Source organism: Rhamphochromis sp. 'chilingali' (assembly GCF_963969265.1).
Source record: "Rhamphochromis sp. 'chilingali' genome assembly, chromosome: 19".
Taxonomy (NCBI): Eukaryota; Metazoa; Chordata; class Actinopteri; order Cichliformes; family Cichlidae; genus Rhamphochromis; species Rhamphochromis sp. 'chilingali'.
In genome coordinates, this window is record NC_137946.1 from 18,339,617 (window position 1) to 18,365,748 (window position 26,132).

Here is a 26,132-nt window from a genome sequence, read left to right on the forward strand (position 1 = left end):
ATGATGGTTCTAAATGTTCACCTTTCAGTTTAAGGACCACATCACTCTGTGAGAATCTAAATTAGTTCTGGGGAAATGTTTCTAATATGTCACTATGTAGGTAGTATGATTTTAACACTTTAGAAGAGCAGCATGAAAACATCCGAAGGTTGTGCTATACCTCACGTAAAAGGAAATGTGTGTAACCAAAAAGGACGTCTTCCCTCCAGTCTGAGAAATCAAGTAACAGGCTCTGCAGGGAATTCTGGGAAATAAGACGAAGCTCATCGTCCATGTGCACTGTGAGTCTGAGGGACAGACAGACAAAAAATAAGCAAGATTTGTGTTACAAAGCTTGTATTTCACCAAAATTAAACTAAAATTGCAACTGAGTGAAAAGAAATTTGAATAAAAAAAAAGGATAAAACAATAATAAAAATATAAGGAAGCAGGAAATCTGGTTAGTTTTTGTGTATTGTTTGCACTGAATGCCTGTTGTGAAATTCCTACATGTTTCCCCTGAAAATATGCAACCACATTAAGACAAAAAAGCCTTAAAGTAACACAGAAACTAAAAAAACTAAACTGAAACCAAGAACTTGTACTGATATAGTTTGACTTATAATTTAATGTATTCTATTCTTTTAATGATTCAGTTTTTTATTGTATTTGTGAGGAACTTGAGCTAGACCTGAAACTTACCTTGATAGCAAGTCTATGAGCTCAGGCTTGGACATGCCATCAGGAAGGATACGAGGAATGGCAGCCACACATGTCCTGAACAGGTCGATTTTAGGCTTCCTTTCACCACTAAAGATGGAAAACGGAGGAGTACATTGGACACTTATTTTCGATCACGTTTGCAAAATTTCAAACGGAATGAAACTCCACTTTGCAGTTACATACGTGATCATATCCTCTGGCTCTTTGTTGAGCATCTGGACGCTTGTGAGCATCATGCAACGACCCACCTCCTTATCCAAGTGCCTCAGGATGTTGTCCAGAGCTTTTCGCACCTGGGAGTAGTACAAGGACATGCCTGTGGGGAACCAGACAGAAACAGAGACGATGAAGGGGGAGACATTCAAATTACAGCAGCCTCCAGACACCCACACAGACCTATTAGCTTGGCTTCCTCTTCAGTGAGTGTCTTGCTGAGATATGTTTTCTTCTTCTTCAGAGAGTTTCCAGAGGGCAGAGTGGCTCCTGTGTTGGGCATAGGAGGCTCTCCATCCTTCTGTTGGAGAGCATCTGCTATCACCAGGAACGCCCGCAGACCAATGTTCATACGCTGGAAGACAGATACAGCGCCAGTTTTTATGCCAGTTTTTCAAGAGCAATGGAAGATATAAAGCAGAATTCAATGTAGATCAACATTATTACATTGTTTCCCAGTAAGACACAGATCCTGCAGTGAATGTAGCTGAGCGGGATCTATTTATATAACTGTTGATATACTGTCAAAAAGCCTCACTGTGACTGTAAACATCCTTAAACTGTGCAAAGCATACTGCACTGTCAGATTACACCAATCGATAGTTTAGCACATAATGTCCAACACAGGATACGCTCACTGCCAAGTCCATCTCTCCTAACTATTATTAGGTAAAGTGAATATCCTCCGTTTCAGGCTAATTACGTTGAAGCTTCCAGCAGACCACATACTGTTCTTTACATTCCTTTGATAGAAATCAAAGTTGGAATGCTTAGATCTATAAAATGTCCCGGGGAGATCCACTGTTGATCTTTGTGCAACTGAATGCCTGTGTCCGCTCCTTTTTACCTCTGGGTTGAGACTGAAGGCTTTGGCAGGCTTCCCAACACTCAGCAGGTCAAATATGATCTCCTTCATAGCAAAATCGAGTCTCTCCTGAAGAAAGGACAAACATGCTGGAGTTACAGGATTTTAGAGGCAACATGGTGTGAGGCAGCAGGTGTATCTGCTGTCAGCAGTGGGACATTTTAATAAAAACTATTTATAAAAAAAAAATCAAAGAAAAACAACAAACAAAACAGGACACTGAAGGTCTTATTTATACTTCTTATTTTGTCGGAGTCACAGAAACTCATGTCATGTAGCAACTGGGGTTTTACACGGTTGCTACATGACAGCAGCAAATGCAAGAGCAAAGAGTGCGCTGCACTTAAACAGCATTAGAGCAGGTTTCAAAACCCTCTGCCGCTAATTCAGACATCAGATAGAATGTAATCAATTTTGATAATGGATTCTAGTGAAATGTAAAAAAACATCTCATGTCCTACATTGTTGGTCAGCCTCTACTTTTCATTACTGTTTAGCTTTTGAGTAGTTACTGGAACCGTGTCAGCTCAGAATTTTGGATTAATCATTGCATTGGTCTGTTTTTCAGTAACAGTACAGAAAAAAACACTATGCTATGCACACAAATGTGACTTTATTTCTCTGAGCAAGAACAACACTTTATGTGGTTTGGTCACTCATGCCATTTATCAAGGTATTCATTTTTTACAGATAATGAAGGTTATAATCTTGGTTGTTTCTGTGTTTTATTTTTTTCCTCTTTGACTATATTTAACTGGTTTATGGATTTTTATGTGTGTGTGCTATTAATTTATGCAACTTATGAGCGTACCACTTTTCTTCTTGTCCCCGGACACTCTTGAAAAAGAGATTTTTAATCTTAAGAGTTTATTTTTTTCATGGTTAAATAATAATAATAATAATAATAATAATAATAATAATAATAATAATACCTGGGCAATAAACTGGATAATCTTGACAAAAATATTCAGAGGCATGTCTCTGGGCACGACGCTACGACTCCCTTTGGGGAAGAGAGTGGTGGTGATGGACGTCAGGCGACTGAGGGACAAAGAGATGTAAATAATCTTAGCATTGTAATTCCTGATGCATTTGACTATATTTACAAGTGTACCATGTTTAAGGGAAATTCCACTAAATAACTTAATCATACAAGTTATGGCACAATTTTAAAAAAAAGAAGAAGAAGATTATTTCTGGAAAGATAACTAATGATTGCTTAACATGATGATACCGAGCTTCCGATTACATCTTACATGCTATTTTACAGAAAAGTAACAGATGTAGCATTACCTTTGTGTAGCAGTGTTGCTTTCACACTTTATCCGGATCATGTACACCCACAGCAGGCGGTAGAGTGATTCCAGAGCCACTCGTGCCATCTTGGGGTCTTTATTCTGCATTCACACGCATGCAGACAAAAAAACAATTAGACTTAAAACAGGTAGAGTTTGTTACACATTGGTAACAGAAATGTTTTCTCTCAAAACAAACCCTAAGGGGCATTTCTTTCTGTTATTGTACAGGCACAGTATAAATTGTTGCTGTGTGCCCAACATACACTGGATTCTAAAGATTTAAAGTGTAATCATAAACTTTACGAGGCTTTATGAGCCCCGGTCAGTCAGTCTCTAAGCTGCAGTGCTTCACTTGAAGCAATAAACACTGACGGGTGATTTTAAAGCTGAAGGGCTAGCGGGTAGAGCAAATATTTTGTAGTGTTTTGTGCATGTACAGTTCACTTTTCACACATAATTTATTTTTATGAGTATACTGTTTTGGGAAACAAACAGCCCTTTCTACAGTAATTTGTGGATTTGCATCGTACAGACGAAGCAGCTGACCTTGAGGTTCGAGAGGCAGTTGTTGAGAAAAATGTGCCAGCGGCTGAGGAAGAACTGCTTCTGACTGACACACAGCAGGCAGGTCACCAGAGGATACAGGGCCTGGTGCAGGGAGGGAAGACAGATGGGAGAAAATTAAATGAGGCGCATGACAAATTTGGGAGGGATGAACCGACCTGTCAGCCAAACATTGATGTTGATAAACAGCACTTCTCTGATTTGTTACAATTTTACTCTGGATGAAAGCTCAAAGGTAGTGCGATGATGGCACATCAATGCAAATTTCATTACTCATTCTTTCTCCCCAACTACACAAGAGACAGAGACAGTCTGACTAGCTGCAAACTTTAACCCAGGTATTGAAATCCATCTTTGTCCTTTAAAAACAAAAATGTATATCAAACCATCAACAGTGTGAGTTTTCAGAAGTGACTCATATTTACGGATTTTTAACAGAAATTTCATGTCCAGCAGGCTCAGACCTGACATCTCCTCTACACAGTCATTCGTAAAGGTTATGTAAGTCAGAATGCAGATCATTCTTTAAAACAAATTCTTTGCTAATGATCAGCGCGGGTCGAGAGAGGCGTCGCGACTGGTTTTGGAACCTCTAACCTTGAGAAGCGCACCTGTCACTCCTTATCAAAGTGAGCACTCTTTATCTGATTCTCGCCCATTTCTTTCTTTCACTCAGACACCCAGAATGCAAATGAATAACAATTATGGAAAAGCACCACATTGCTATCATTCCTGTCATGTTTGTCAATTATGATCTCCCTGACATGGCAGATGACTGCTTGTTAGTGTGCATGCCTCTGTGTAATTCACTTGGAAAAAGTGAACCCCCCCCCCCCCAAACAAGAACTTTTGTTTGGAGAGAGGTGTGTCAGGTCTTGGCTGCATATGGGTGGCTTGGAGTATGCAGAGAATCTGCAAAAATAATGCAGCACAGCGGCCTGATGGCATGTCTTGTTATCAAATGTGCCCGTCAAATAACCGCAGGACACATCCCAAAGGTGGGGCTACATCTTAGAGAATGCACCACCTCAGCGAGCGTTGTCATGCATCTAAGAAATTTCTGAGAAGTTGTGTCTATATTTTAAGGAAGTTATAGCACTGAAAATCACATACAGTTCAGTAACCTTGTAATCAAAGCCTAGCCTTAGTGCACTGTTTTAATGAGTCAGATGAACTGCTGATTTCCCTGCCTACCTCCATGCTGTAGGCAAAAACTCTCCATCTGGCGCAGCTTCAAAAAATAGCCAGTGCGCTGTACACTACACTCTTATCTCGTTCCCACGAAGAGATAAAAGCCCACATGTTGGGAGAGTTACAGTAAGTGCTTTCACCAACTGCTAGTAATGGAGAGGAAATGAAGAGAGATTACCAGTGGTGAAACCGAATACGGGGAAAAAGTTACCAGAGAGTGTTTCTTCCTAGAGGACAGGTCCAGTGTGGTGTCGTACAAACTTTCGACAAAATTTCGTAGACACGGCACGTTCACCTCATTCTTCACGGTCTGGAGGAGGAGAGATAATGCAGAAGTTATGTCGATATACATTGGATTTCATTTTTCCCCCCACCAGAACAATTTCTGTTAACCTGATCGAGACAAACGGAGCATTATATACTGATGATCCTAAGACATCAGACTTATCATATAAATGGAGAGCAGTAATTTCAATCTGGGCCTGTCCTAATGTCTACTCTTTTTTGTTCTGAGGAGTAAGATTAAATGCACTTACAGCAGCTACAGGTACGAGTATTTCCACAAAGAGTCCAGCTAATGAGTGCTTAATGTCTTTATCTTTCACTTCCAGGAAATACTGTGCACACTCCTGCAGACAGAGAGAAGGAAAGAAAGAAAGAGAGAGAAAGTGATAAAAAAAATCTCTGTATGTGTCCATTGCTTTGTTTTGCAATGGATCATGGGAATTCTTGCAACTACGACTCACATCAGAGGCGTGAAAAACAAGGCAATTAACCCAGATTACTTTGTAGAACTTGGTTAGAAAGCCATATGATGACACTTAAGAGCTTCCAGGTACAAATATTCCAACCAAAAAAAAACAAAAAATCTACATCATTCCTTTAAGCTTTCTAAATACAGCCCACTTTGGCAAGGAAGCTATTACAGTAGTAGCTCAGTCTACCTGCATGAACTGGAAGGAAGCTTCAAAGTCTTCCACTGGGTACATTTTGATGCGGAAAAACTTGAGTCCCATGATGAGGCTGATGGTGGACTGGATGACGTACGGGCTCTGCTCTTTCTGCCTCAGCTCCTTGAGCTCGGAGATGAACTTCTTCCTCACTGCTGGGAACCTGCCGAGGAAATGGTGACCAGATATGAGCAAGTCTCGTGAGTTTTAGTAAATACCATTATATCTATGTCTAAGTGGGGGGGGGGGTTACATTTGAAGAATAACTAAAACAAAGCATCAAGAGTCTTCTAATCTCTGTTCATTTGCATAGATTGAGCACATTTAGTCTGCCCCCCCCGCTCTTTTAAAAACACATGCACATGGGTATATGCTTTTTTGCATATGTACCAACCAGCCAGATAGATTCTACCAACAGTACAACAGTGCTCTACAAGCCTATATTTAGAAAGGCGCTGGAGGGGCAATGTGCAGGGAATATGTACGTGTGTTACTGCAGCAGTTTAGTAAGTGAAATAGTTATTAGCCTTGTTCTACGTGCAGAGAGTTTAAATAAAGCACATATAAACACTGTTATCATTAACTAAACTGAAAAGAGTATGTACTCAAATTTGTCATAGTCCTGTGTGTGCAGAATGCAGTGCAAATAAATAACAGAAAGGTGATTCAGAATGCTACTTGATTAGTGTAAGAACACAAGACAGTTTTTCTCCCTTTGCTCAATTAGATCTCATACTTGGTCGATAACTTTGTTCCATTAAGTTTGTGGATTTTTGGGGTTATTATCTTTGTGTGTGTGTGTTTGTGTGTGACAGTTTGTGAGCTGCCATGTGTAACTGTATTACATAGTAATAACTCAGTAAAATTAGATTTTTTATTTCTTTTTTTATCCTTCATCGCACATGACATTACGTGACACAGTTGGAGGACCCTTATCATTACCCTTATGCACACAAACACACATTCAGACTTGAGGAACACAGCTATTACTACACTATGTTCTTTACTTGTGCTGAAGTCGGAGAGACGGCATTTGTAATCTCAGATTTCACTGAAAATTGGGTCAAAAAGAGGGCAGATAGCAACTGTTGCCACATATTAAATTTTTAACCCAGACAAACAGGCCCACAGCTGTAACACGACCTGGATTCTACTTCAAATTAAAGACAAAAAATACTTTTTTTTCTCTCTGTTGTATTTCTACTCTATGACCACACATCCTTAGTCAGCAGTTTTTAAAGACTGACGAGACAAGCTGGACTTTCTTTTTATTGTGAGTTCCACAACCCCACTCACTGTAGACATCTGGGAAAACAATAACACTGTGAAATATTAAGATTTCTCGTACCCACTTCAGCTGTTACATTTTGAAAACACTGGCCTCAATATCAAGCACTCGCTTTCAGTTTTCATTGAGCTTTGGCTCTGTACATGTTGGGTCTTCAGGGAGATTTATTTCTGAATAAAAAAGTACTGGCAACAGGTACAATTACATGAGAGACACAAACATTTATTGCGTGCAGCTACACAAATATGCATACAGTGTAAGCAGTAATTAATTCAACAATACCTCGACTGAGCAACGACTCCCACTACTTCAGCATAGAGGTCAGCTACTATGTGCATGTTCCCTGTGTTAGGCCCCAGATACCTAAAAATTAAACATTAACATGAATATTATCAATCAAGTGCACTAGTTAGTTTTTACGAATTTGAAAACTAAAATGCATTTAATGCATTCTATTGTATCAATATAATTTTTATAGGTCGTCTGTCTTACCCTTCCTTGTATTTGAAGTGCTTGAAGGCCAGGTTAACGACTTCTTGGATGAGTCCATCCAAAAGAGGATGGAGGGGGATCTGCAGTAAAATGTAATTTTATTACATTTACTTTGTCACTTAAACACATACGAGCTATTCTGGAAGGACAATAATAATATGCATTATTATCAGTGCTTCTCCTTTAAACATTTAAAAGACGTTATGCCAAACAGATCAGACTGCAAAATGTGCCCCACCTGCTTTAAAACTTCAATAAGCACCAGTGAAAAGATGAAATCTATCGCCAGATCCCTCCGCTCCAATAAGTAGTCCTTCTGTTGCTCATCACTGAGAAAGACAGACATAAGACGATATTAGTACACTTACAATAACGGTGTCTGTTCTGTTAGGCCCAGGTGCACAGAGCTGTGAAGGTCACTTTTGACTGCGCTATGTAATGCATTAATGTTGCCGGGTCTTCAAAGTTGTCATATTTTGGTTTCTACCTCAAATTCTATGTCTATGTTATATTAATGAGTAAGCGCGACATTCACACCTATGTTTGGACAATGACTGACCATCACTCTAATCATCCTCATCTAAATTTCAGGCTGGTTTGGGAATATTTGAGCCTACATTGCTTGAAATAAATCATTTTAAAAGGAAGGTATTTCACGATCCAGTTCATGTGTTCATGTGCACAAACAGCTCCAATATTTTAATCTTCTCTCACTTTTTTGACTTGGTGTTGGCCCGGGGTCGATATTCATGGGATTCGTCCTCCAGGCCATTTTGCCTCTTGTACCAGTCGAACAGAGTCTTCAGGATGGATGGCAGGCAGTACTCAGCAAGAGAACTCATAGAGTTAATCAGCTGGACAGATGACAGGAAGAAGAGACGGAGCCAAGAGACAAAGAGAAAGGATGGCAAAAAGGTTAGTCCTGTTCAAAATATGTGACAGTGTATATAGTATGTGTCCACATGAGACACACACACACCTGGTCAAACTGTGGGTCTTCTCCTCTCTGCAGAGATTTGTTTAGTGGCTTCTCCTGCCAGATAAGAACAGACAGAGGTGGAAAACACTCATGTTAGTCTACTAGCATTAGTAAATATTTTGCTTTGAATTTCAAGGAAAAGAAATTCAGTTCAGTTTCCTGACAGAACAAAATGGTCATTGTGTCCAAAAAGAGAGTGAGTGAGACTCATAAATCACTAGGTCAGAAGGTCAAAGCTAATAGTCGCATTTATTAAATGTAACAAAAAGTGAAGAAGTTTACTTTGTCAAACAGACAAAAAGGTGAGATGAGAGGTTCAATATTCTGGCTCAGACATATTAGGGTTACTTTGTTGTTCAAAAAACTGGAAACACAGTGCGTCTCATTGTGAACCATAAACTGAAAATTATCATATAGAGACAAGCAAAAGTGTAAACATGCACAGTTCAAGTACACTAACAGGTACATGTAAGCCTGTACTATTTAGGACTGCCTGCTTTTTCAAATGATAACAGTACAGAGGAAAAAAACCTTGGGTTAAATGTGTATTTGATCACTGACTCTGGAGTGTGCATGGGTTTCCAAGGTAAAATACAATCCACTAAACACAGCGATAAAGAGAAGGCATTCCCTGATTTACTGCTTTGTCCATTTATTGCTTGGCTGAATTTTTTTTTTTTTTTGCCTTTCCCATTTGTTTTTTTAGCCATCAGAATTGATGTCTGAACGCCAACAGAGATACCCAACGGATTTACTTTGCCAAATGGATCGTCACGGCTTTGTCGTTTTGTTCCATTTGATCGACCTTTGTTGTTATTATTTATTTTATTTTATTTTCAGTTGTTACAGACAGGACAGACATGGCTGGGGGATAGGAAAGGGAGAAATAAAGATGAAGGAACAGAAAAGGATTTCAAATTCATTTCAATTCAAAAGGATTTTCTGGATAGTTAAAAAAGGTTGGAAACTGTGGATTGCATAAAAATGTCGAGCCAATATACACTGTCATCCAAAGTTCCGATGACTAACATAATGAAATAAGAGGGCCAAAATGCGTGTTTATGATGCTGTAACACAGACAGAAGTGGACTAAGCGTCATGGAGAGAAAAAAAAAGAACGAATCGAAGCTCGGTCACTCACCAGTGGTTCAGCCATGATGATACGGATCTTGCGTTCAGAGAGCAAGGTGAAGTTGGCAAATAAGCTTTTTAGGACAAACTCGCCCGGCTTGCTCTCTGGGTCCACGTTGACAGGTGCCATGACGACGGGGCCCTTCCTCTCACCCAAGGGACCGCTGGCTGGTGGGATGGATGGCTTCAGCCCCACTGGAGAAGCTGATGACATATAAGACAGGCCAGTTAGTCTGAAGTACTCTGACTCTGTGGGTCACCCCTGAGTTACAGTAAATACTTCTGTGCCCCCAGCGTGCACACATTTTTTATCAGCGTTACTGCTAACTGGAGCATATTTAATGCTAAAGGTTTTTGAACTACAGATCTCATCATTTTTGGGCCTTCAGCCTGCTTTTGCTTTCTGAACCATGACAAACAGCGCTGAATATGCATTAGAAGTTCATATTTGCAATGCTCTCATGGTTGATGATTCTCACTTGTAGAGTCACGAGGAATGGGGTAGTGTAAAAATCATCTTCTTGAGCATAAATTGTATTCAAACTAATAAAAACCACATCTGTGTGTTCAAATTTCGACTGAGTTATGGCTCGGCGATGGACACCGATTCTGGCAATCCTTACACGATCCTCCCTGCTTTGCATTCACGCAGCTGAGTGCTATCTCCTGTGGTAATAAATCTCATACTTGGATAAATAAACAGAATGAAACATTTGCAGGTTTGATTCCCAGAATATGCCGGAGGAAAAAAAACGTGTAAAGTACTTCCCCAACCCCCCAAACAAAACAAAGCAATAATTACCACAACATTTCCCAGATGTGTCTAGTGTGCTTGCATTAAGAACGATGCCAGATCCTGACCTTTCATGACCATGTGACCTGACCTCACAGGAAAGGTGAGATGTAAATACTAACTCATGGACATGACAGGCCCCTTGAGTTAAACCTGAGCACTCAGGCTTTGCAAACAGGTGTTCATATGAATGCGCAAGCCTTTACGCTTACCAAGGCCCTTGATGAAGCTGATCACACTAGCCCTGCTCCATTTCGTTGGCACCTCCATGGTGCAGACAGCCTTACAAGGACACAGTGGGTGAAATGGGAAAAAAAAAAAAACGGTGGGATTTTACAGGCTGTGAAATACAGCAGCCATGATTAAAAACAAAAGCAATTCCTTGCAAGAGGTTAAAGTCACAGAGGACGTTTGTCTACTCCACCATTGTCAAAAATGCTACAGAAGTCCCTTTGATGTAAAGCTTTGGCACCAGGTCGGTTTAACCAAAGCTAAAAGTGTAAATCTCCATCCTTACGAAAATGAACGACAGAAAAAGCGAAACACACGAGCCTGAGGTCAAAAAGAAAACTGTCATGACAGCAGCACTACAGCTCTATCCCACATTCAGTCCAAATCAAACAGGGTGATGAGCTGCAGCCACACACTGGAGGAGCCATAGCCAGAGCAAATCCGCCCAAGTGAAGATGCCTCGATGCTTCAGAGCCAAGAGAGCTCCAGTTGAAAGTTGAAGAGGAGGTGCAGAAGTGTCTTCTTAAAATAAAAGTAGACAACCAACAACCATTTATTCTGTCATAAGGGCAATCTACAAACAGGGATCAAAAAACCTTTCCAGTGTCCTGCTCCAGGAGAGGTTTGAGTAGATTAGAGGCTGCGTAGGGCCTCGTGCTCGAGAGCTATATGAGCCTACAGGTCAGCTATCAGTTTCTACTTTTGCTTCTGCTCCGCCTCCGACCTGCCAACACTGCTCTGCACAACAATTCCTGTGACCTTGAATTCTTTGAAGCCCTTTGGAAAGAAGTATTGAAATTAAGTGCTTCTTTGAAAATGGTTAAGGGCTGTCCTTAAGTAGCCAATAGCAGTTAAGTAAAGTCTGCCCTTTGTGGAGATCTGACCAGAAGAGTTAGGCTGGAATTTCAACACTGCTCCGAGAGCGAGCCGAGGGGCGGAGGGAGGTGCTATATATAGACTGCTGGCGGTCACTCTCTTACATACCCACCACTCCCACTGACCCCTACTCATACACAATTGCAGACACATGAGCACAAAGACATAATATACAGAAACACACACACTCACACACAATAGAAGGTGGTCTCAAACTGAGATAATCTATTACAACTGCTCAGTGAAACACAGTGGTGTACAAGCTTGTGTTTGAGAGTCGAAAGTCGTGGCGGCCCAGGAAAGCTGCGGTGGAGCACTTCCTGTGATCATCTGTAGACCATTTGTATGACTCAGCAATGAAGGGAGTAATTCAGCAGAATTCTACCATGTCCAGTCAATACAAGCCTGCCTTGGTTTAATTACATTTACAATAAATTTCAAATTTTAATTGAGAAAAATGTATTTAAAAATGTGCGAGTGAGAACGAGACAAAGGACGAAAGGGACTGAAATGGCAAAGAGACGAAGAGGAAGAGGAATAAAAAGCAGAATTGACAATAACAACACTGTTTTTCCTTGAGCCACAATTCCACTGAAGGAAATTCCACTGCCGTTTTGATGCTGGATGGAGACAGCAACACATTTTAAAACCCTGACTTGGACTGTGGGCATCAAGTCTTAAAAATAATCAGCAGATTATCTGATAAAAATAGACCAAGTGGAGAGAATTTACATCTGGTGTTTACCTCCAACCATCATGTCATACTAGCAGACAAGCACCCTGGTGGGATGAGTCATGAATAACACGCATTATGAGACAGGGTGACTGCATACACATCTTGATGCATCAACAATGCAGCTGTCACACAGAAATCCTAATATGGACGTTTAAATTAAGGTTAGCATTTAATACCTTTATGTTTTTATGGGCTTGTGAAAAGACATCAGTTGTGCACATGCTTGCACAGTCTGAGGGCAGTTTAATATGGACTGTGATGAATCACTTGTAAAAGCACAGACAACAACACAAACACACACTGACTCAACTCACCAAGACCAAGAAGAGCTAAACCTGTATGCTGGTAGAGAAGGTACCTGATAGATAAAGGTATTCTGGAGTTTTTATTGTGTTATTCTTGGTCATTTTTGAACTAACCCATAGTTGTGTAGTTATGAGAGGTTTAAATTTGAATGAATATCAACAGCAGTGCAAATCTTAGCCACTGTAATCCAAAATACTGCCGTGTTGTTGTGAACATTACAGGTGAAAGAATTTAGAAATGTTTTTAAGGATGTAATTTTAAAAAAGGATTAAAACTAAAGCCGAAGTAGTTGACATTACGCGCATGAATATTTCAAAGCGATGGCAGGAGATGATGAGGTCAGCTATTTGTCTAGTGATTTCACTCCACAGCAACTTAAAAGTTAAAACACCAACCTAAGTTGGAGCTAAAAGCCTGATTCTTGGCTTTTAAGTCTTCTGATTGCTATCGATATCATGACCTTGAGCCAAACAAAACCAACATGTCTGCGTCTGGTCTACAGCTGTGACAAGTGAGGAAACACGTCTGTTTCTGCAGTGATTTCATTTTTTATTACATCACCAATAGCTCAAGGGGAACCATCGACACGGCCCATGAAATTCCTCCTTAACCACTGCACCGACGTGACCCCTGCTGTCAGTAACCTTCAAAGCACACCTGACACATGAGCTGTGTGGAATCTAGAGACTTCTCAAAGAGGCACACATAAACAAACTGAAGACTGCCACAAGAAGTGATCAGCCAGTACAGGAAAATCACTGCAGCACAACAACAACAAAGCCTTATTTTTGCATTCTCTACAAGGTAAACTACAGGCTGCACGCAGATGAGTCCAAATGGGGCGATAATACAGCGATGTGTTCTGACTACTGTAATGTCTCAGATTTGTAAAGTACAGTATGTCCCAGTTAAAACAGTCGAGAGAGATGCTGCCGGTGACGGACTGCCTCACAGCGACCTACGGTGGCTTTACCTTCTGTTTTGTAAACAGATATTTTGAGTCTTCTGGACCGCACATAATAATATCACATGTAAACAGACAGGTTTGTTTTGTTTTTATTTATTGACAAATTCTGATTGACTTTAGAATTTCTGTAAAAGGCTCAAAGTCAAATAGTGACACTTTTTTTCTGTTAAGTAATGTTATGTATAGAAAACTGCTGAGAAGCCAGATTTACCCTCATTCTCTGGAGCTCTTGCTCAACTACTTGTCTTCCATTATTACGTTACGTAATATTGCCAAATGTTGACAGTGTCGATCACATTGTGTGCCGTCCGTTTGTCCCTGAACTCCAAACGTAAACACAAATAAGCATAGTCTGCACACTGCAGGATCCATTAATGATGAGTTGAGGGCAGACTGTATCACACATTTGTTGGGCACAGCAGCAAGCAACAACAACAGTGATCTGTTAGCTGTACTCACTGCCTCCAAAGGACTTCAGCAGAGACTTGAGGCTGATGTCAAAGAAGCCCGAATCCTGCTGGCTGGTCGCCATGGCTGCAGAGGCTATGTCGCCACGGTGACAGACAGCAGAGCGGGGACAGGACGGCAGGATGAGGCGTTGCAGACGGAGCAAGTAAGAGAAAGAGGAGAGCGCTCCGACAGGAATAAGGCTCGGAGAAAGGGGGAGAAGGATGCGGGTGGGCAGCGAGCGATGCGGATGTTGCGGCTGTCTACTGCTGAGTGTGTGTGTTTGTTTGCATGTGTGCACGAGGAAGAGTGTGTGTATGCCAGAGAGAAAGAGAAATAGTGTCTCTCAGGCTTGCCTGAGCTCTGTGTTGCTATCTTGCTGGCTAACACCCCCCATCCCCTCTCTGTTTTGCTCTCTCAGGACAGTGATACACAGATGTTGGTAGACGCAAGCAGCCAATCCTCTTAGAGGGAAGACAGAGAAAGAGTGCGGGGGGGGGGGGGGGGGGGGGGGCAAACACACACACACACACACACCAGCTAGTGCTACATAGAGGGTATGTTGAAAATAGAGGGCGATAAACTGGGATGGTGAAAACTAGTGAGTGAGTGACAATGAAAAGGCAGTTTTCATACCGCTGTAGCTATAATGGAGCAGACTAACAGCACTAATGTTTCTATTGTTTTCCTGCTCTGTTTCATATTGTGCTGAGTGAGCATGCCGTCAGCCTGCACTGACCAATAAGAGCCAAGAGTAGCAGTGATAGGCAGGCTGAACCAGCAAATTGCCAGAAACAACTGGTCAGTGCAGCACCACCTCAGGTATCACACACAGATTTTAACTGGCTTCTGACTTTGTGTGGTGTGGAGCATGCTAGATTTTATATAAATATGGATGGAGATCAGCTGGGGATGAAAAAAAATCTCCTTCAGCAACTATTATGTATCCAGAAGGGGCCAGACAGCCAATATATTAATTCAGCGTTCCTACAGAACAGACTGTAAATCATTCCCAACACCAAAAGTCAATAAAAATAGTTTAGCAGCTGATTTCTGTACTTAAACCCCCCAGAACATTTATTATAGCTCTATTATGTAGAAAAAAAACCACTTTTTTTCCCCTCAATCTTTTCACTCAAATATTAAGTTAATTTTGAAAAGGGTTTTAAAACAATATTCCCATTCTAAAATGCCATGTCACAATCTCATTGGCAAGGAATCTTAAGTCCTTTGATTATTGATTTTCCATAAATACAAGTGAAAAGCAGCAATTTTTAGTCAGTTTGTTCACAGTCTTCAAACGTTCGACCAGATACATTTGGAAATATTTGGAAACCTTTTCAGAGTAACTGTGCACAGATTCCAACATGTATCCAAGAAAATACCAACAAAGAAAAAAGGATTACGCCGCCTCTCCTTCCTGGTGTGGCCAGCCAATTTCCCCAGATGGCGCCTTATTCATTCAAAGGGCATTAGAGGAAAGAAGGAAAGGAAAGGAGAACTACAACCTACCAAACAAAATTAAACACCTTGAAGAAGAGAAGCTTCAACTCCAGGAGAAGTGAACACAAATAGAAGCACAAAATAGACACCTTGAAGAAAGACAACAACGCCAGCCTGACATAAACATTATTAATGAGGGCTGGGGAATAATGTTTGGTCAAGCACGAGAGCAGATTGCGTTCCTGATTAAAGAGAACAAGAAAAAGAGCGCCGAAGTAAAAGAGATATCTGCCCAGCTTCAAGACAGGAACGCTACTATTGAGGTGATGCAGTGGGATCTCCGAGACATGAGCCAAAAAAATCAGGAGCGCCAAGCAAAACTTGATGAAGCACTGGAAAAATTTAAAGAAATCCTCCAAGAAAAGGAGGAAGAAGACAAAAAGCAGAGAGAAATGCAGTGCAAACTCAAAGGCATGGAGGAACAATACCAAATGCTCAAGGTAAAGCTTGATGAAACAGAATTCAAAAATAAAATGCTTCTTCAGGTAGAAGAGGAACAGAAAGGACAACAGAAACAAGAAAAACTTATTCTCCAGGACGTTGAGAGGAAAAATGTACAACTGCAAGAATTTTGTAATGAAATGAAGGAAAAATCAACTGAACTGGAAGGAGAAAATGAAAAAGTGGAAAAGCTATGCTCGGAGATGCAGCGTAGTATCAGTGGAATTGCAAGAAATAATCAGAGCTCATTAATGGGATCTTGTTGAACTTCAACAACTTGAGGCGCCAGAACAGTGAAATGCAGGCGGAAAAGCAACAACAAGAGAAAATACATGACGACCTGCAGCGTACGCTTAAAGAAATCCAGAGAAGAAATGAGCACTTCGAACACCTGCACAACAACGCACAAGAGAGAAATAGAGACATGCTTAAGGCAAATCTAACACAGGAGGCATCAGCTAAAGAACTGAAAGAAAAGCTTGGAGAAACACAAGCAACATTAGAAGGAGTGAAGCAAAGATGCCAGAAACTGGAGAAGCAAAATGCAGAAACAATTGATGAGTTGACGGCCCTCATCCTGGCCCTCCCGACCCTGTGTTCTCAAATGAACACAGGGTAGAGAGATGATAATAAAATGATAACAATAAACACAATTGGCTACATTTTACATGTGTCAGATCAATGTCTTCATTTAAGAATAATTCATCTTAAGTATAAAAACAAGAAATGGGCAATAGTGTGTTTTTGTGTATAGTATGCATACTTTTCTTGTTGTATCCAAATCCCAGAAGGAAGAAGAAGACAAAAAATAAACAAAAATAAAACTAAAATATATTTCTCTTTCTTTAAATGGATATTTTTAACACCATTCAATACATGTGCAAGTTACATCGGGTGCAGACATTCATGTTCCCTCCATGATTCATCATCATCTTTGTCACTAGTTTGCTTGCAGTGATTTTTTATTCATTAAATCAAGCAAAAGAGTTATTTTTTAACCTTTTTGTTACACCCTTCAGATGAATAGAGATTTTTTTTTTTAATTAAATGTGTTGTTGTTGTCAGCCAGCCTAGACATTGACACTGATAATGAAGTCTGACTTATTCCTGACTTATCAGCTGGTACAACTGCTTCACACCTCTGGCAGAATTGAAATGATTCATGTGGCACATGGGAAATTAACCTGTCAATAATTTAGATGCAATGTTCATGCTTTACAAATTTGATCACGTAATTAACAGCGCGACATTTGAGTGAATGTTTTTGTGATCATTTCAGGTGCCTTGGTGCTGCTGGATATCATTTCCAGACGATAAATATTTAATGTGGCGAATGTGAGCTTGATTCTTTGTTTTTTTTGCAAACGAGGTATCTCTGCTGTCTTGAGTGTGTAGTGAGAAGATACAGAGTCATGGTGTGAAAAGTCAAATCGAAGCAAAGAGTTGGCTCCCTTTGCTTATCACAGCTTAAGAGATTTGAATCTGCTTTGCTTGATGAAGCATCCCTTACCTCAGCAGTGCAGCTGATATTTAATTTTGTCTTCCTTTAAGTAGATACACAGGCCAATACCAACACACTGTATGTCAGGACTCTGCTAGCATCTCATAATAACCTGCCACATCTCATAGCTTTAGTTCAACTTCTAACTGAGTCTTTGGTGTACCTAAGTACAAACTAAATTCTTTCTACCTTAAAAAGCCTTTGAAAATGTCTGCCTAAGCATAAAGTTGTGGCAGTGATGTTACGGTTGGCTGAAAAAGCTTGGAAGTACAAGTGGATAATTAGGGTCATTGTGCAATTCCCTGGATGAACAGCGGAAGTGCCACAGGACATGTGAGCGGCCGAGGGAGGGAGAGCAAAAAAATGAGAGTGAGAGGAAGAGTAAAGAGTGTATAGGATACAGTATTATGCAAAGCTTGGCAGCTCACAGGAGAGCTGCCAAGCATGGATGGCCTGGTTCATATTAACAGACAATTACAGTTTAATCCCACAGGAGGAGAAATATATCAAAGAAGCACTGAAAGCCTATTCCTGTCTGCAACGTCTGTTGTCCCATCACAGTGCTGGGCCTGACAGAATAAGCAAATCACAATTTTGTCTGTTAACCTGCATACAAGACAATCAAGCCCAACTGACAATCATTAGATATGAAGCAATTTTCAAAATGTTCTCCTGAAACTTTCAAAACATCCTGTGTATAACAACCACTTGACTTCTGGTGCACCAAGTGCTGTACTGATGAGATGACAGCTAAATATTTAAAAGTCTGCACTCTTATCTTTCTCATCCAGTCTTGCTCGTGAGACTGCATGAAAATGTTTGCATGTTTGCTTGTTGACCCACATTAGGTTAAACAGTTACATGTGCCGGCTGGTGGTGGTGGTGGGGCTATATATGGGAAATTTGAATTGTTATGTACTGCCGTTTGACTCTTTCTGCTCTGACTGATGTAAATGAAGCCTGCAGAGTGTTCGCCGGAGCACAGCGCAGATGCACAATAGGACCATCAATAAAATTTCAGGACTTACAACGGGGAAAGGGGGCATATTTCCCATTGGGTTACAATGACACACATATGGAGCCTATAAGAAAGAGAGAGAGAAAAAAATCATGGACATAGAGATGAACACACCCCTATGGAGCGGCTGAGATTCCTCACATTCTGAGCAGGGGCCCGGGCATGCCAGCTGTTGGAATGTGACTCCTTTACTCACACAGGCAAACACACATGAACACACACATATATACAGGGTACTTATACATGTGAAGCGTAAATTAAGATTTCATTTATACTTGGTCTACAAGTATAATGGGTCACCAATTCATTTTTATTGTATTTATACGTCTGTTTATAAGTCTAACATAATAACCTGACCTTTTGTGGTGCAATGAATGAGTGATACAATCAATAAGCATGAGGCTGCTCAGCATCAGATAATGCAAACCTGTTGTTCTGAAAATGTGGCAGTTATAAGATGGTTATAAAACAATACATTAGCGAGGAGGTGTGAGGACGTTATCCACATCAAGGTATGCTACCTTTGAGCCTCGGAAACATCGAGCCACTGCACACTTCTACAAAGCTTAGCCCAAAAGACTCCACTGCTAATGATGGTTACTAACTAGGGGGCCACTCCATCTAAACAATCAAAGTCTTCTAGACTGGAAAGATCAGAGCTGTTCATGCCAATATTTGCCATGTGTCAACTATCTAATATGACAGTGAAAATGTTTCAACCAGAAAAGTTGAGTGGCTGTCACAGGGAGGGTGGAGACAGTCTTACACTACATGAATATAACACTTCCCACTTGCTGAGTGGCACAGAATGGGTACAGAGGTGTAAATAGCTGCCCTCCACATCAGCACAAACACAGAGAGTGATGCAGAAAGAGGCGATTTCTCACTTTCAGCATGAGGAGAAAGTTTATAACAGGCACAGAGTCACAGTCATAGTTAACCATGTGATCGTCACCGTACCTCAAAACTGAATCACTTTTTAAAAAACTTTTTTAGTATCACACTAATTTGCCAACTTTTGAGATAAATCAAGAATTTATTGTTTCTCTTAAATTAAAATTAACAGTTGTGACTTTAACAATTTACAATAACAATAGAGGGAGCGAATGGTATGTCCTTTAAACAACATCTTTGAATCAAAGACACACACTTGAAATGTAATCCCAGTGAGATTACACAATTTCATCAGTCAAACAGAGACTGTTTGATACATTGTGTCTAGCACAGACAGACATCGTTTCACTGGAGCATTATCATTCACGACCTAATGATGGAGATGTTGGAGCTGTGGATGTTTAATATTACATTTCAATCAAGGAATGAACTCCTAGCATAAATGTCTGTTCATCTGTGATTGTATTACTCATTTCAGCTTCATAAATCAAATTGACACAATCACAAAAACCATAGTAAACAAGTCAACATGTGTCAGACATCTGTTAATGTGATGTGTTTTTGTCATGCTAACCGAACCAGCATAACACAGCACATGAGCACACTCTCACGCATAAACACAGATTGCAAATAAATTGCTTCAAACGACCACAGAGAGGCTGTTTGAGGCTCGGGGCTCACACAGTAGTGTGTCCTTGACACAGCTGGGTCAGATAACTCTAGTGAGAACACATTTGTGTACCATCAAAGACTAACACATGTACATTATCTCAGCAGCAGAGGCTTCTATAATCTTACATTTCACCGCATTTCTTTGACATTTGCACTCTACAAGCTCATTTATTGAGAAGTCTCAATAAAGGCATGTTTGTGCAGGTGCTGCTTTGTTGCACAGACACTACCTCACACCAGAATTCCCCCTTTTCACTCTTCAACATGCACCTATGTTTCCATCTTTTTTCAAGTCCAATCAGAGACACAAAATAAGCATTCTGCTTTTCTTATCCTAAAGTGCCTTCAATTGGATCTTCCTTCAAATGCCATTCAGTATTACTTGACTTAATAAATCTAAAAACTGATACATTATTACAAAATTTAAACAATACTCTGATCCGAAGTGTACCTGTAAAGACTCCCTAAAATGTTGGAAGTGTATAGACATACAATTCACAGAGTTTAAGGTAAGCTGAGAGAGAACAAGTGGTTTGAGGAAAACAACAATCCTGAGGCCAGAAATGGCATGCCTCTTTCTGGATTCATGATCAGTGGAGTAACCTTGTGGCATTTTCTAAAGACACAGAGGGTATCAGTTTTCACAGGGTCTTCAAAACCCACAACAAATACACCTGTCGAGTCTAGTTTCCAAGTGACAACAAAGACGAGCTTTGCAGTGGTGTACATAAAGAGGCAGACGGGGTCTAAACAGGTAGCAGAAGATCTGAGTTATTTAAAATCTCAAAGCGGCTAAAAACCGCACACACCCACATTCCAGCTGGCGAGCGGAGGATCATTTTTTCAGCTGGATGTTCGACCTGTCTTTCTGCCATTTCCACCCTTAAACTTAACTCCTCAGGTCATGACAAATAAGCAATCACATTCAAACTTCCTGGGAATATTACAAAACATGTATCTCATTGCCTCCTCTCTGTGTTGACTCATCTTGTGTTCATTCACATTTGTGCTCTTCAGAAGAAGAAAACAAAAAAAACCCCAAAACACACAACATTTGTAGAGCCAGTCTCCACATACCTCTATTAATGATCCCTCTCCTCTTTCTGGACCTCAACTGGATCTTTGAAAACCTCCCTGTGAAGTCACTGGGATCAAACTTATCCACTGACAGAGAGGCAATACGGTCCAGAACGATCTCATCCTGGCCTTCACTTTGGTTCACCCCGTGATCCTGATGTTGGTTCAGACAGTGGCCATTGCAATGATCTGAAGCACTGCTTTCAGCCCCAAGGCTGGTGGTGCTTTTGACATCTTCTAGAGACATGTCTCCCCTATTTGCTCATTAGCCAGTCTCCACAGGAGCTCACCGACACCTCGTAGAATATTGTCAAAATGTGGCCCTCCTCAGAGGAAGAAAGACAACTTTACATTGTTCCACAGAAGACTCAAAAAAAAAAAAAAATCCTTGTCCCAGAGGAAGGAAAAATACTTAAAAAGGCCATTCAGTCCATTTTCACTCTTCACCTTTTTCCCCACATTTTGGTATCCAGTTTCCTTTCAGGGTTTATTCGCTTTATGTTGTGTTCATTCAATCCTGAGACAGTGAGCTCATCGCTTTGTTGTTACACAGTTCTCCTGAGAGTTCAGGTCTTCCTCTCGAGGCTTTCTCACAGTTGTTTAAGATTTTGAAAACATTTTTTTTGTAAAAAAAAATCTTATTTTATTTGAAAGCAGATTTTCTGTAAAACCTTTCTTCTCTTTGCGTGCCCCACTTCAACTCTCACCTGCTCTCAGAGTGTTTCTCCTTCTGTCTTTTTCAGCCCTCTGAGGCACAGCTGTGTTTCTTCACTCTCAGGTGGTGAAAAAAGGGGAGGGAGCCAATTCCAAGAACGCAGCTTGATTGGGTGGTTTGTTAAATCTGGGTGGTTCTTTTACCCCTCCACTCCGTCGCATTTTCTTCCTCTCTTTTTCCTCTCTCCTACTCACCTTCCCTCACAGAGGCATTTTTGGCAATGAGAAAAATGATTTCTTTCTTGCGTCCTCTCTCACACACCTGCTTCCTGACTCTTGTTTCATCCTTTTTCCCCTCTCGCGTAGCAGTAGAGCATTAAAGAATGGCATCTGTTTACTGCTTTGGATAGCCGGAACACTGCGTGTTGGTGTGTCAGATACCCTGCGCTCACTGGTCGAAGCTGTTTAGCCAGTTACAGTAACCTCAATTGTTAATGGTGTAGGATTCCTGAGGACAGACACACCCATTAACAAAGCTTGGAGGGGTGGGGGGTAGGGTGTTTGGGTGGGTGAAAACACAAACAGGAAGCACAGTAGCCTAAAATTATGTTTGTAACAATCAGCTGCTGATTAGTACACACATTTCAGAGACAACTGTGGGGTGTGATTGTCATGTGGTTTTAAATCTGTCAAATAAAGTCTGGCAAATGCATATTTATGTACACTCATGAAAAAAAAGAAAACAATGGCAGCTATACACGGAAGTGTTACAACATTATGATATAAGTAGGCTACTGTTACTGTTGAAGGTAAAACTTCCTTGATCTAATTCTGGAAAGGGACCAGGAATTACGCCAAATGTCAAAACGCAAATGACATCCCAGCCCCTTATCCAAAAACAAATCTCACGGGGAATACACTGCACTGTTTTAGTTTAACCCTAATTATGTGTTTCTTTAATGCTAATCCTTTAATCCTAACTCACATTACTAAAAGTCTTCCTCAATATGTAAATGGAAATTTTTAAAGTCAAAGCCTCGCAAATAATGTGCAGGGTCTTTTTTCAAACACTTACACTACATGAATTATTCAAGTAAATGTTCTTTATTAAAAAAGTGTAATCTTTCTTTACTCCTCACTCAATCTTCTCTCTGCAGGTAAGGTGGTAAACATCTCTTGGGAGCTCCATATCCTCCGGTGACTTCCTGCTGTGTATGCCATCGTCATGACATCAGCTTCACTTGGTGAATCATCCCGGGATTTTGCGCATGTAGGTGTGAAAACAAAACTTTCACGCCCTCCATGTAAAGACTGCAACACAGGTTTAATTAGGATGATTAAAACTCTCTCGTATGGGAAAACACTAAACCCACTTTACACATTAAACACTGTTTGCAGGTTCAGTGGAGTGGGAAACCACATTGTGAAAAATGCTGGATAAAGCGAGATGGTGTTGTGCAGAGGGTGATGCTTTTTATACACAGGAAGTGATGTCTTTGTTGAAAATGAAAAAATATATACGTAAGGCATGTGGCTTTAGAAAGAATTGACGTTACCACAACTCTGTAGCCCTCTTCTCATCCCTGCTTCAGGCCATCTGCTTGAAGCTACACCTGCCACTGGCTGCTAACAGGAAATGAGAATTTTCCTTCCTTGAATTTTGTAATCTGTCTTTCTTGAATCTCCACAATCACCACAAACAAAGGAGACTTCAAATGCCATCAAGGTCAAAGGTCAAATAAATACATCACACAAGCTAGTGTCTGGAGACAAAACAAAGAGCAAGGAAATAGCTAACGGCTGGCAAACAGGCACAGTGAGGCTCGGTGCCAAAGTCAGTTAGAGAGGCGTGCCGTCCCCTAAGGCAGTACAACAGCCAACTATTAAAAACAGACTCATTCACTCTTCCTCACATGAACACACACAAACAGGAGACTTTTATTCTGTATTTAATCTTTAATTCTGACCAACCAATCAAAGAAACCCCACAGATAAAAGTATCTGTCTTTTCTGCATTTTCATTTTATCTGCATTAAGATATGTATTAGAAACAACCTGACCTGACTATTAGTATAATATTAGTTTTTTAGTCATAATTTCTGAGTTACTTAACAGCCTGCACACAAATCAGCCTGAATATGAATTATGAGATAAGCACCAGCTTCTGCCCGCAGTACAGACATGGTTTGGTGTTATGGGACAACCAAATAGACCCAAAGAGACACACACACAAACCACAGGGTCATAGGCTAAAATAAACAGCTGCCATTCCTTAACTGTGATTCCTCCCCTGAGCGTCCCTCTGTTTTTGTTCAGTTTTATGTAGACTGTGCAGCTTTTCAACTTTAGTTATCAGCCACAACACTGCCAACAAAGAAAGAAATGTGTCCCTGCAAGTCAGAGGTGAAAGTTGAGCTGAGAAGACAAAGCGGAGCCATCCAGTCTCACATTCAACATTCAGTCTGAAATGTAGAAACTACTTCCTCCCACACAGTCTAGGTCAAAGGAGACTGTGCCACAACCATTTTTTGTGGGATCTTTTATTTTAAAAATCAAAAATTGCAATTTTGCTGCTTTTTCCATGTGTTCACATCCCAGATTAACAAGATTCATAGAATTAATTATTAATCTGAGAATGATGGTCATTTTAAACCCAATTTTTTTCCACCTTTTTCTGCTTTGTACCTCTTAGTTTAACCTCAGCAGCCCAAAGCAACCCCTTGTATTTCTTCTCTGATCATCCCTCCACCTACTATTTAAATTGCACCATCTGGGACCTCTGTGACAGGGGACTTTTATCTCTCTTGTCAGTCAAATACGTTGTCTTGTTAACAGTTTCCAGACTCCCCCGTACACTCAGCAAGCCGGTCGAACAAGAGAAGATAAACAAGTTTACTTCTGGTCTTAAGCAACAAATCAAGACTAATTCAGTTCACAGTTAATGACACCTGCGCCTCACCACAAGCATCAGTCCAGATCACAGGGGACATTTGCTCCCGCAAGAGCGTATGACTGAGTGCATATTTTGAGTTAACACTTATAATAAAGGAGAGTGATTTTACTTTGTGGTTAAATCAAGCACCAAATACCTTTCAGCCTTACTAAATCATTATCATCATTGATGCGTGTGACAATAAAGAAAATGAAGGTTAGTAAATTGTTATTGTTTAAGTAAAAGTTACATGTAAGAATCCTACATTCAAATTTTCCTTGTGAACAGTACAAAGGAATTAACATTTAATTAAAAGTAAGGGAATCCTTCATGATGTCACTAAATGTTAGAATTGGCTGGTTGGTGTGTGATGAACAAAGCTGATTAAGTACAACACCTACTTTATACATGCATGCCTTCATAAAACTGGTTTAAACAGGCAAAGTAACTGACATGTTTATATTTACTGCATGTTTGGGCAGGGTTTAAGCTGAGAGTGACTTCTCGGAGTGAAAATGAAACTTTCACTTTTAGCGGCTGCATTTTCCGCATGCTTTCAAAACTACTTTGATTTTTGTTTTATAGTGTAAAGTATGAACACCACATTGTACACTGCGTACAAGGTTGTACGCAAAAGAATTGCATTCCATAAAGGTGTGTAATTATTTTTAGCCAGTGCTGGGGAAGAATGGAAGGCTTGATTATCAGACTAATAATTCATTTTTGTTGACTTAAACTCAAACATCAAACAGATTCAATTGATTAAAACAGCCTATACAAGTGAAAAGATGTGTCACGAGTTTAAAATTGATCACGTTTAAAAGTTTGCAATGCACCACTACAATTACTGTACTGTCTGCCACCCTATTGTGATATTTTGCCTCAGGCTCTCTGCAGGTCTTTTAAAATACCTTTTTCAATCACTTTCAGTCCGGTCCTTGTCTCTGACCATTTTCAGAGGATTGTCTTTCAATTGTTAAGCAACTTAACACTAATCTAAGAACCATTCAACCATAACATAAGACAGCCTGTCACAAAAAACAAAAAAATAAAACAAAACATAATATGACCCCATTTCTTTAGTTGAATCAATGAAAATTACCGACATGAAGGCAGATGTGAAGGAGCTATTATCTCAAAATGTCTCATATCTTACAAAAAGAAGTGGCGGTATATAAAAATGTATTAATAGCAGATGAACAGTATCTGAAAGTCATGTCTTTAAGGAATAGAAAACAAGCCAGATCCAGACAGGACCTGAGAGATGCATCTGGCCTTTCAGTTGACCCATCTACTGTTTGCTGTGGTCTCATCAGAAATGATCTCAGTGGAAGGGAAACAGGGAGAAATAGCCAAGGTATGTCAAACTGCACAAGAACTTGACTAACTAAAAATCAAAAACAGATCTTAA

General features: G+C 40.3%; 1 protein-coding gene across 7 annotated transcripts in view; it reads right to left on the reverse strand.

Annotated features, from left to right (window-relative positions):
- The window catches only part of fryb (furry homolog b), a 55,842-nt gene that overhangs the window by 26,115 nt on the left and 3,595 nt on the right, over positions 1-26,132 (reverse strand). For 4 of the 7 annotated variants that reach the window (XM_080867355.1, XM_080867351.1, XM_080867350.1 and 1 more), the window contains exons 1-18: positions 21,136-22,214; positions 9,684-9,877; positions 8,543-8,596; positions 8,278-8,417; positions 7,802-7,892; positions 7,564-7,643; positions 7,354-7,434; positions 5,778-5,946; positions 5,370-5,462; positions 5,045-5,143; positions 3,625-3,726; positions 3,074-3,177; positions 2,713-2,821; positions 1,763-1,849; positions 1,099-1,270; positions 886-1,018; positions 682-789; positions 161-287 (exon numbers count right to left, since the gene is read on the reverse strand). In XM_080867355.1, the coding sequence (XP_080723481.1) occupies positions 161-287; positions 682-789; positions 886-1,018; positions 1,099-1,270; positions 1,763-1,849; positions 2,713-2,821; positions 3,074-3,177; positions 3,625-3,726; positions 5,045-5,143; positions 5,370-5,462; positions 5,778-5,946; positions 7,354-7,434; positions 7,564-7,643; positions 7,802-7,892; positions 8,278-8,417; positions 8,543-8,596; positions 9,684-9,877; positions 21,136-21,382 (2,190 nt within the window). In that variant the 5' untranslated portion in view covers positions 21,383-22,214. Of the gene's footprint in view, positions 1-160; positions 288-681; positions 790-885; positions 1,019-1,098; positions 1,271-1,762; positions 1,850-2,712; positions 2,822-3,073; positions 3,178-3,624; positions 3,727-5,044; positions 5,144-5,369; positions 5,463-5,777; positions 5,947-7,353; positions 7,435-7,563; positions 7,644-7,801; positions 7,893-8,277; positions 8,418-8,542; positions 8,597-9,683; positions 9,878-10,678; positions 11,580-21,135; positions 22,217-26,132 lie in introns of those variants that run through there. The other 3 variants (XM_080867352.1, XM_080867354.1, XM_080867353.1) reach the window with 3 other exon arrangements.